The sequence below is a fragment of the Rutidosis leptorrhynchoides genome, chromosome 2 (genome assembly GCF_046630445.1).
Source record: "Rutidosis leptorrhynchoides isolate AG116_Rl617_1_P2 chromosome 2, CSIRO_AGI_Rlap_v1, whole genome shotgun sequence".
Lineage (NCBI taxonomy): Eukaryota > Viridiplantae > Streptophyta > Magnoliopsida > Asterales > Asteraceae > Rutidosis > Rutidosis leptorrhynchoides.
In genome coordinates, this window is record NC_092334.1 from 485,772,821 (window position 1) to 485,785,065 (window position 12,245).

A 12,245-nucleotide genomic window follows, 5' to 3' on the forward strand; every position below is an offset into this window, starting at 1 on the left:
TTAATCTAACCCCTTGTGTTCCTTTGCGTTTTGATGTTCCTAACAAGGTTTGGAGTGGCAAAGATGTTTCTTACCGTCATTTACGAGTTTTTGGATGTAAAGCTTTTGTTCATGTTCCCAAAGATGAGAGGTCAAAGCTTGATATGAAGACTAAGCCATGTGTATTCCTCGGCTATGGTGAAGATGATTTTGGGTACAGGTTATATGATATAGTTCAGAAGAAACTTGTACGAAGCCGAGATGTTGTTTTTACAGAAGATCAGATGTTAAAAGATGTTGAGAAGACAGATTCAGTTCCTCAACTTAGTACTGATCTTGTTGATTTGGATCCAGTTACTCCACAACATGTTGGAGATGATGTTCAGAATGATGAACATGGTACTGATGTTGGTGATGATCCGGAGCAGGTAGAGATTCCAGTACCAGATATTCCTTCATTTGTCCCACTTAGGCGATCTACTCGAGACCGTCATCCTTCTGTTAGATATTCTGCTGATGAGTATGTATTACTCACTGATGGGGGAGAGCCAGAGTGTTATTCAGAAGCAATGAAAGATGAGCATAAGAAAGAGTGGGGTGAAGCTATGCAAGATGAGATGAATTCTTTGTATGAGAACAATACTTATGACCTGGTGAAGTTACCTAAAGGCAAAAGAGCTTTGAGAAACAAATGGGTATTCAAAGTGAAGACAGATGAGCTTACTTCACAACCAAGGTACAAAGCTAGGTTAGTCGTTAAAGGATTCAGCCAGAAAAAGGGTATTGATTTTGATGAGATTTTCTCTCCGGTTGTGAAGATGGGATCTATTCGTGTGGTTCTTGGGTTAGCTGCTAGTCTTGATCTTGAGGTTGAACAGATGGATGTCAAGACTGCTTTTCTTCACGGTGATTTGGATAAGGAATTCTACATGATGCAACCTGAAGGTTTTCGGGTTAAGGGTAAAGAAAATTATGTTTGTAGACTTCAGAAAAGTCTATATGAGTTGAAGCAAGCACCGAGACAGTGGTATAAGAAGTTTGAGTCGGTTATAGAAAAGCAAGGCTACCGAAAGACAACTTCAGATCATTGTGTTTTCTTTCAAAGGTTTGGTGATGATGATTTCATCATATTGTTGTTATACGTTGATGATATGTTGATTGTTGGTAAAAATATTAAAAGAATTGCGCAGTTGAAACGAGAATTGAGCAAGTCTTTTGCTATGAAAGACTTGGGACCAGCAAAACAGATTCTTGGCATTCGTATTTCTAGAGATAGAGGTGCTAAGACGTTACATATATCACAAGAGCAATACATTGAAAAGGTGCTTAGTAGATTCAACATGGAGAATGCTAAAGTGGTTAGTTCTCCTCTTACTAACAACTTTAAGCTAACAGATAGAGATTGTCCTACTTCAAAGGAGGATGTTGAGGAGATGGATAAAGTTCCATATGCTTCAGCGGTTGGTAGCTTGATGTATGCTATGGTGTGTACTAGGCCTGATATAGCTCATGCGGTAGGTGTTGTTAGTCGGTTTATGTCAAATCCGGGTAAAAAGCATTGGGAAGCAGTTAAATGGATTATGAGATACTTACGAGGTACTTCAAAGTTAGGTATCACATTCGGAAATGGAGAGCCGGTGCTTGTTGGTTATACAGACTCAGATATGGCAGGAAACAAAGATAACATGAAATTCACTTCTGGATATTTGATGACTTTCGCAAGGGGAGCAGTTTCATGGCAATCAAGGTTACAAAAGTGTGTTGCATTGTCTACGACCGAGGCTGAGTATATGGCAGCAACAGAAGCGTGCAAAGAACTATTGTGGATGAAAAGGTTTCTTCAAGACCTTGGGTTTAAGCAACCACGATATGTGGTTCTTTGTGATAATGAGAGTGCGATTCATTTGGCTAGAAATTCTATGTATCATAAGCGGACAAAACATATAGATGTGCGGTATCATTGGATTAGAGAACGTCTTGAAGATGGTTCGTTTGAACTTGATAAAGTTCACACCGATGATAATGGTTCCGACATGTTCACAAAGGCTTTAGCAAGTGAGAAGCTCAAGGTATGTTGCTCGATTGCCGGGATGGCGATCCCTTCCTCATAATTGGAAAGGGGGAGATTTGTTGGGTTTTATATGGGTTTCCAAATATGAGGAATGCTAGCCCAAGCCCAAAGCCCAACAAATTAGGCCCATATGCTTGTTGACTTGGTCAAGCATTTTAGGGCATTAAAACCTCCAAGTGTGCAGCCATTTTTGATCTATCAAGAGAGTTGTGAGATTAAGAAAAAGAGAGAAACCCCAATTCCCGTTTTTGAAGACTGCAGCTCACAAATCGGACGATCCCCGGAGATCCGACCGTTGAATATTCACTATTTTTGGAAAGCGTGTTCCTTACATTTGGGCCAAGGTTTTCAACCGTTGAATTCGTCTCAAGTGGCCTCTAACTCAAGTTACAGCCGGTCAAACAGTAGCAGTTTTTTTGGGTGACGAATTTCCTCTTTTGTCTTTAGTTTTTCATATACTTGTTGATTGTTGTAGTTCAAGAGTATGATGATGTTGTATGCCTCTAGTTGATCTAGAGAAGACCTATTGTATTGCTCTCTTGTTGGTGATAGTGGAATTTAAGTGGCCTACGGGTCCCGTGGTTTTTACTCTCGATTTTGAGAGGTTTTCCACGTAAAAAGTCTCGTGTATTTAGTGTGTGCTTGATTATTGTTTAGCTACTGATTTGGAACAGATTTGGTGACTGATTTGGGTTGGATTTGATATAGCTTGTTTGTTAGTTTCCTCACGGGTTCATACGGGTCGGGAAATGCTTGTCAAACGGGTTCGTTTCCGCTTTGTAGATTGCCCGTTGTGACCTATTTTCCCATCACCATGAACATCAACGTTTGTAATAGTGCCCATCGTTGGAGACATAACACCTTTATACAACTTTTAATTGTGAAACATGAAAAACCGGATGAATTTGACTTTGAGAAGGTAATTGTAGTCGGTAAGCTACTTTCCCAATACGCTCAACAACTTGGAATGCACCTTAGTATTTGGGTGACAACTTATTGTATTTGCCTGTGTGTAATGTGACTTGACGATGTGGGTGTAGTTTCACATAAGCCCAACTATTAACATCAAGTTCCCGATTGGTATGGCTACGATTAGCATAACCCCTCATTCGATCCTGTGCTCGCCCCATATGAAACTTTAAAATTTTAATGCCATCTTCATGCGCTTGTGAAGATCAGTGCGCCGCTTCAACTCAACTATCTCCAGCGGAATAAGCAATAGAAAGTGGTAGTGGTTGACCATAAAGCACCTCATAGTGTGGTTTGAATGGAAGTGTGGAAGTTGGTATTATACCAATTTTCCGCAAGTGGTAACCATTTGGTCCATTCCTTTGGTTGATCACACTCATGCATCGCAAATAAGTTTCAAGACATCGGTTAACCCCTCCGTTTGACCATCGGTTTGTGGGTGGTAATCCGTTGAAAAGTTTAACGTAACTTTGAGAATTTTGAACAACTCCTTCCAAAAAATGCTCAAAAAGACTCTGTAACGATCAGTCACAATCGTCTTTAGCAACCCGCACAACTTATAAACGTTGTCAAGGAAACAAGTTCCAACCATTGATGCGGTGAACGGGTGCCAAAGTCATAAAATGACCATATCTACTCAAACAATCGACCACGACAAAAAAAAAAACGCTTTTACCATTTGATCTTGGCAATCCCTCAATGAAATCCTTTGAAATATCCGACCACCGTCGTGGGAATCGGCAATGATTGAATCAAACTGGGGTATTGAGCTAAATCTCCGCTTTGAACCTTTGACAAGTGTGACATTCTCTAACAATTTGCTTGATGTGATTTCTCATTTTACGCCAATAAACACAAGCTGCAATCTTTTGAATGTTGAGGCAATACCCACATGGCCACCAATTGAATCGTTATGGAAGTGTTGAATAATTCTTTGGCTTAATGAATCATCTGAGCCCACTACTAACTTGCCTTTTTTTGTATAGTTTGCCATCTTGCAATGTTTAACTGTGAACTTTGGAATCCCCCTGTTGAAGTTTAGCAATTACCAATTGCAAATCAATGTCATTATGCACACTCAAAGCAACTTGGTCAAACACATCCTTGGCAATAGTAGTAGCATACATGTGAAATAGTTCGGCATTTCCACCAACCCGTGATAAAGCATCGGTCACACATTTTCTTGAACACGTTTATAGTGTATCTCATAATCAAACCCAATTAGCTTTTGCAACCACTTCAATTGTGTGGAGTTGATAAACGGTAACTATTTGAGCCTCACGTGATCAGTAACAATTTTGAAATGTCATTTCATCAAGTACCCACGCCATTTCTCCAATGCGTGAATAATAGCAAGGATCTTCCTTTCGCAAGTAGATAACGCTTGATGTCGTGTTGCCAATGTTTTACTTAGAAATGCAATAGGATGGCCTTCTTAGGGTTTTATTAACGTATGTTGATTTGTGGATTTTGTAAGCTAGAACATGAAGTTGGATGCTGTAGAAAACCTAAGAAATGAGTTTTAATCATAGGATTTTCTTTTGTCTAGTTCACTAGTTGTAAGTCATATCTTTTTTAACTTTGTTAGTCATATTTGTGTTAAAGGATGACTAAATTACAAAGGGACTTTATAAATTATAATCTCGTGTTAAATGGAAATTATTCCCTTAAACATGATGATTTAATGTTAAAAATGGGCGTGTTTGTAAGAATTCCTTGTGATAAAGTCAAATAAACAAAAAGGGGGAGTTGTAGAAAAGATGTAATGTTCAATGTTTGTTGTACCTCTAAAAGTGTCAAGATGGGGTTTGAGTCAAGAAGTTATCTAGTAAGAAGACTGGTATGAAAGGAAGTGTGCTAAGCCACATATCCTTAATTGAAATGAAGAAATGTAATTAAGAAGTTTCGTGAATAATAAGTGTATGTACATTCATGTTATTAGGTCGTTGATGAGTTGCTTGTTTTGTGCCGGAATTGTGAACGCTTAATTGCAAGGTGAGTACATTGGTGGGTAAATGGGTCGTACGTCATTAACTTGCATTCGTGCAAGTGGTGATGTATGATTATCAGGGATGGGTCCCCATGTTATATTGTAGCTTGGCACGAGGCCATGCTACTAGCCAAGGCTAGTGTTTGTAGGTGGTAATTGCCATGTGCAATTACCTCGATTGTCGAAGACTACGGATTCATTAGTTGCTTGTAGAAAAAGTTACGTATATGAGCTTATGCATTACTATTTGTAGTTTATTTACAGTTACTTGTTTATGTACTAAGCATATGCTTAGCCCATGTAGCTTTATTATGTTGATGTAGGTGATTTTTGGGTCGGATCGAAAGGAAAAGATAAATTGTAGATTAGACGTGTTAGAAGACTTATTTTGGAAAGTGGATACTCTGGCTCTTAATCTCTTATCATTGCGAAGATAAAAACCACTTGAATATGTAATGCCAACTTTTGAAGTCATGTTGTTTCGTTTTATATATTGTTCTTGGAAGTCTTTTTGTATGATGTCATATGTAGAAGTCGAGTTTGGTATGTTTTGTTGAACTGTAGAAATGATGGTCAAATTGCAGCTTGACATGTTAGTATGCAAAAGTGTAAAAGTTGTCAAATGGGTATCATTTATCCAAGTTGGTAAATTGTATGAAGTGTTTGATGTCGCTAACTTGGTGATTGGCCATATTATTGTTTCGACATCTATAGTGGGTTATTTCGTCATTTAATAGGTGTCGGGAAGTGTTTGAAATCGTTCCTTGAAGTCCAATGGGTCAGGTGTCAATTTGGGTCAAAAACAAAATTTATGTACCTGCTGTAGTGCGCTCTACGCACCTGCTTTTTACAAAATTTCTGTTTTCAGCATAGTGCATTCCGCATACATCCGTGCGCTCCGCACAAGTGTCAGACTTAAGAAAAAAAATCTCGAGTCCAGGGCGTTTCACCAGAAGAACCAACCATCCAAATACAAGCCACGAAACACCAAATCAAACTTAACACACCCTAACATAATCTAGCCAATCATAAAAACTAACCGGACAAACCAAAAAAAACAAAACAAAGCAAACCAGGACATGACTAATAAAAACGCAACGAAGCACCAAAGCTACAAATCAAACAACACAACACTAAAATGAGCTAAACCTTCTAGCCATTCGGATCAACAAGACTATCCATAAAAAAACTGAGCTATTCCGCTGCAAGACAACCTTTTTATGTTATTATGAATGATTTAAGAATATTATCCATCTTCTATTTGTGAGCCTATTTGATGGCTTCCATTGGCCAAAAAAACACCATTCACGTTTTGGTTTTATTTTTTCAGCATTTTTTTTGTGGCTTTATAATGTGTTTTCCTATTTTTTTTTTTTTTTTCTTGCCTATTTGGGCTGTTTTCTAATCAAATACTCTTTAGATGGGCTCTTTTAGATTAATTGGGCGACAATTTTGCAAAATTGGGCTTATTTACACCAATGTCTGATAAAAATAAAATAAAATTGGGTAGTGTAACTTTGACTTTGAGTAGCGTACAAACTTCACCATCCTTCCACCCATTCCTTCGGCCCATACACATTGATTAAAAAAGGTGACGGTGGAGATCACCTCGAACCAATAATCGATAATTGATTGATATAAACAACGAGATTATAATTCCCGATTAACCTACCGATAGAAACTCCCTGATCGAAGGCGAAATCGATAATAAACAACAATTCGTTCCTCTGTTTGATGGATCATTTTTCGAGGTTTTCTGCTGTTGGTATCTAGGGATGGCACCCGCGGGTCGCGGATGCGGATCCATTGGATCCATCGCCCGTACCCACGAATTTTTTGTCAACCCGTCAACCCGCGGATCTTCATTATCGGATTTAATTTTGGATCCATCGCCCGTACCCGCGAATATCCGCGGGCTACGGATTTATCCGCGGATCTTTTTCATAAATTAGTACTACATTTGTATCTAATTTTTTTTTTTTTTAAAAAAAGCTATAAATTTTATAAAGATAAACAATATTTACAACGTATGATGCGCATTACATACAAACAGGCCCTTAAATTACATTTAGGCTAATACTGAAAAATGAAGAATGCAGAAAAGAGACTAAAACACGAGTCTGACACATTTTAATGACTTAGCCAACTCCGGTTCTATTAGAAGCTACACCAATATAAGTTAAATTACTCAAAATACGTTATACTAGTAGTCTAGTACTACTTGCACGCATCAAACTACTGGAATTTAATAGTGATCTATCACCAAATTTCTATGTTATTGTATGATTTTTTTTTAAAGTCAATGAATATTACAATAATGTAAGGATCCACGGATATTTAACGGGTATAACCGCGGATTCTTCAAACGGATGTATTGGATCCGCGGATCGGATTTTACACGCAACAGATGTAATACATCCATCACCTGCCCGCGACCCGCTAACGGGTAGAAGATTAAATCCATCGCCCACCCGCGGGTAAAGATTTTTGATTTTATCCGCCCATCACGGTTGATCTCAGATTTTTTTAGATCCATTGCCATCCCTATAATGGTATCCCTGGTTTTGTATGTTATCAAAGTGATATGCTATTTCCTGCCAATTTTTTTATTTTTATTTTTGTATCTGTTTGGTCTCTTTTTATGTCCTTATAGTTACTTCTTTGCAGGTGTTGGTGGGTCTATGTCTGCTGTTGGACTCCCTATCAAATCGTCAAGTCGAGTAATTGGAACGTTATACACTCTCGTTGCACCGTTTGATTCCTCAGGTTGCGTTTTCTCGCTTGTATTGTAACTAATTGCTACTGTTTACAGTTGTTTTTCATTATGTGTTCAGTGTTGCATTCCATTTGTGTTATTGTTTTGTTATAGGTTTTCATAATTGTTGCATAATGTTTTTTATTTATATAAGTATATTGAGTTGCAGCCTTTATTATGTAGTCCAAGTGTTCGATTATTTGTCTCAAAGAATTCGCTTTCATATTCCTTTTAAGAGTGTTGTTTCCGATAGCATAATGATGACTTTAGACGGAGCTGTATGTATATCCACTAATTTTCCAGTTAATGTATAATTCAAGCTGCTAAATATCTCACATCTCATTAATTTGTTGCCTAATATATTTTATTTGATACTTTTCAGTTATGGTGATCAAAATAAACAGAACTTGAGTTGATCCATGGTGATTGAACCGGTTAAACCATCGCCGCAACAACACTCTATGAAATCGATTGATAAATTAACGCTTTCTAAAAGAGCCTTGTCTGCCGCCATCGCCGCTTCACTCTGCCATTATCGTTAATCTTCTTGATGTCGCGAAAGTATCTTCTTTTTTTCTTCTACTTTCCCCTCTTTTTTCCTTTACCCTAACTCATATTTTTGTCTGCTACATGGCTTTTTCTTCTTCTTTGTTTTTTGTTAGTTAGCCATGTTTTGTATCAAAATGTGCGCTAGCATTGTTATGTTATTTTCATCAGTTTATTAGAGCAATTTCATAAAAAAAAAAATACATAGTCCATAGTAATAGAGTTTAATTGCAATCACTTTGATGTTTGAAGCCAAGTTTTGATGTCATTTATAGTAATAGAGTTTAATTGCGTCTAGCTGTTAGTGATAGGTTAAAAAGATGGATTCCAAACTTGTGAGGTTATGTACAACTCAGTAATAATAGTAGAAAAACCATGAATGATAGCAATCTAAACATTTATTGATGTAAATGATAGGAATCCATGGTTTCCTTTCGAATTATTGAATTAATATTTGCTGTCATCGTCAACACCGTTTCACTGTCAAAACTTACGATTTGCTTACGGTTGCTTCGATTATTCTGCATGGTTATCGTTTGGTAACATTGATTGTTGTTGTAGTTGATTTCGCCACACTTTTTGTTGCCGAATGCATTTGCTGTTTGCAGGGGCTTTAGGTTAATATCACCAGGTTGCTTTTTACCCTACTATTTAATGTTTATACAAATTCGTAAAATGTTATTATTTCTTGAATTCACAATATATATATTTCTATAAGCAAAGTTTGAGTATTTGGTTTTATTTTACATCAATTTGGAACACATGGGAATCTACTGCAGCTGCTGCTGAAGTTGCTATTGAATCACCTTATGCATTTTTTTAAAATTCGCCTCCGTCCCTTTAGCTGTAGTTGTATCGAAATATGATAAAGGGGTTATTTAGGTTGCAAATTAAACTAAAGCTCTTAAATTGAAAATATATGATTTGTTTCAGTTTTTCTTTTATTTTTTATTCTTTTTGTTAATTTTAGGTGGTATACTAAATTGCTAGATATAATTATTTAGATTAGCTAAATGATTTATGATTATCGACAGTATTAGATGATGTTTAGTTTAATGTCTTTTAGTTTTTTTTTTTTTGCAGAAATACAGAGGCTGATATGTTCAAACAAACCTTAAATTTGAACTTTCTCTTTACAAGTGAGATTAAAGATCTCTTCTTCAATTAACATAAGCAGGTACTTTTCAACGGGAAATTACAATAAATCTTCAATTATAAGTCTAAAGTTTGTTTCCCTTTTTAACTTCTTTACATGATTTAAATTGTTAAAAGGACTCCTATATATCAAAAAGTCGCATATGCAGAAGTAGAAGAAAGACGACAAATTTTTTTTTTTTTTTTTTTTTTGTCGGCAATCGCGACGTGAGGTGACTGGACATTTAAGTAGTGGCAATCGTGCGGAAAAACAATATGAAGAGTGATGAAGAGAGAAATGTCATTCGAGAACTCTCTGAATTGAATACCAGTTATAAACGGAAATTGGTGACTTATGTATCGTAATCTTCACATGAAGATGAAGATAAATTTATCTGTCAGATCTTTGTGAGTCCCTATATCTGCTATTAGCTGTTTCTTCAATTGCTTATTACTTGAGACACCCGCTTTTACAATTTCTAGCTTATTACGTGAGATTATCAATATTAATATTAATAACTAAAGTTTACGTTTATAAGAGTGAATCTAAGTTATTAATATTAAAATGTTAGTGCAAAGTGTCACTAAAAGTGAAATGCAATATTTAAGTGCCACTAAAAGTTAACCTATGTCTTGTACGAATTTTGAAGATTTCGGTATGCGTGATTCACCTGAATGCGGCGCATCACTTCACTGATGCGGCGCATCTCTTCACCAAAAATGTCCCGACAGTTTTAGATGCGGAGCCTCACTTGGATGCTGCGTGTCTGAAGGAGAGGATGCGGCGCATCCTCTATAGATGCGGCGCATCTATGTCTGTATCCAGTTGGTCACTCACCAACTTTCCCACTCCGGGTTTTCTAGTTTTTTTTTTTTTTTTTTTCTTGTTTAATGGGCACTTTGTCTCAATGATTTATGGCTTTAATGAGTGTATTAAGTGTGTGCTAATCATCTTGTTTCTACTTTTAACTTGTATTTAAAGGAGTGTTGTAACCATAAGAAATTCATTCCAAAACACTTCAAGTTTTCAATCTATTGTCTATATTGTTTCTTATCTTTCATTTACAGAGCAAATAAGCTAGTTGTTTTAATTAAAAATATTAGTAGTCTGTAGGATGTTCAATTGAATGTGGGGAACACAACTTTTCTCTACTGATCCATTTCACACGATACCAATATTCTACTGACGTGCTGCAGCTGGTGCTACTTCGGCTCATGTATCGATCCTATCAGCGTATAGTATTTCTGTTGCATTTGACTCATCATGTGTTCTTTTGTTTGTGTTATTATTATTATTATTAATTTTACTGTTTGTGTAGTGTTATGTTTTAATCTTACTAGACATATTAACCTTTGTGAACATTTTTTTGTTTTTTTTTTGGTTTAGAATATTTGTTAACTTTTAATGGTGGTTAAAAGAAACTTATGTACATGTTTGTAGTTTTGCGCACATTATATTTTGCAACCGTTAAACAAGTAAATTATCTATGCAATCTATGAGCTTATGGCTCGTAATGTTCCGCTGCGTAGCGCGACCCCCCTACATCTTGTTGTACGTTCATTTTGTGGCCGCTTTGTTTATCATGCTACTAATTAGAGAGTGTGATAGCATCACCGACAGTGTCTTTCGGAAGAAACTATTCTAAAAAGGAGGGAGAACATTATGTGGCTGTGATCAGCTCAAGACTTTGCTTGTAATACTGTTGGGGAGTGAAGGAGACACTATTTGCAGGGTAACGAAAGTGGAACACTGTTGATAACAGTGTCCACTCCGGTTGCTCTTAACAAAGAATCAAAGTATAAAAGCAAATATGCAATTAATACTTGAATTCAATTAGATAACACTTAAACTAGTTTTTCAACTGAATCAGAAAGAAAAACAGATAATCACATAATTGGTTATTGTCTGCATCTCTAACTATATAACACAATACTTATATGACACACACACATATATATAGCACAGTAATAACAAGTAAAATTGTTCAAGGATGAAATATTTTGTCACCACATTTGCATCTCCATGAAAGAAGATAGTAATTATCTTCCCAATGAGATTGAGACTTATAATTCATCATCTTTGGATGTGGTGGAATTACCAAAGTAGCCTCACAAGGCCTACAATTCCAACACTTATTCACACACCCTGGTGGCCTTGATCCCAATATTTTCGTGTTTTGCCTAAAACTTGGAGCCAACCCTTCATCATCATCACCTATATTACCAAAAATAGAAAATAAAAATTTAAAAATCAATATATATAATAACTAACATGATAATTGTAAAATGATGTCAATTGTGACATGTTAAAATTGGCTTGTTGTGCTCATATAAATTGTTAAGACATAAGCTTTTTGTAAGCAGAAAAACATCTTATTGTATTTAAATAAAGTGATAACAAAATGTGTAAATAACCAAATCCAGACACCTCTTTAGACTGGTTTTCAGTATTACCTGAAATGGAATAGGAAAGAGTGAGAGATAAGATAAAGAAGACTGTGACAACTACCCTGAAACCAAGTAGGTAGGTACTTGCAGGTGCCATCAATTAGTTAACAGCTTGAAGGGTATTTTTTATGTATTAACAGTGATCATATACGAAATATGAAATATATATCTATAAGTAGAACAAGAGTAATAAATATATATATAGAAGATGAAATTATAATCAAGGGGACAGTGGATAATTTAATACTATTATTCCGTGCATGCATGGGAACAGTTGATTTTAATTTTCAAATGGTGCTGGTAAAGGGATGTGATGTTAGAAATCTTCATGAGATTGAGTTACTATTTGAGAT

The 12,245-nt window shown here is 36.1% G+C and overlaps 1 protein-coding gene and 1 long non-coding RNA gene across 3 annotated transcripts; one reads left to right on the forward strand and one right to left on the reverse strand.

The window, feature by feature from the left end:
• The first annotated feature begins 7,678 nt into the window (after nt 1–7,678).
• On the forward strand, nt 7,679–10,759 carry LOC139892658 (uncharacterized). Of its 2 annotated transcripts, XR_011774187.1 has the most exons (5): nt 7,679–7,775; nt 8,147–8,941; nt 9,394–9,487; nt 9,583–9,852; nt 10,095–10,759. It is a non-coding gene; the product is annotated as an uncharacterized lncRNA (long non-coding RNA). The 2 variants fall into 2 exon arrangements; XR_011774186.1 differs by lacking the exon at nt 10,095–10,759 and having other exon boundaries at nt 9,583–9,933.
• A 670-nt stretch (nt 10,760–11,429) lies between these two features.
• On the reverse strand, nt 11,430–11,989 carry LOC139889448 (EPIDERMAL PATTERNING FACTOR-like protein 6). The gene is made up of 2 exons (XM_071872400.1): nt 11,860–11,989; nt 11,430–11,659 (listed from the first exon to the last, which is right to left on the reverse strand). The coding sequence occupies exons 1-2, from the start codon at nt 11,987–11,989 to the stop codon at nt 11,430–11,432; spliced, it is 360 nt and encodes a 119-aa protein (XP_071728501.1).
• Nucleotides 11,990–12,245: the final 256 nt, after the last annotated feature.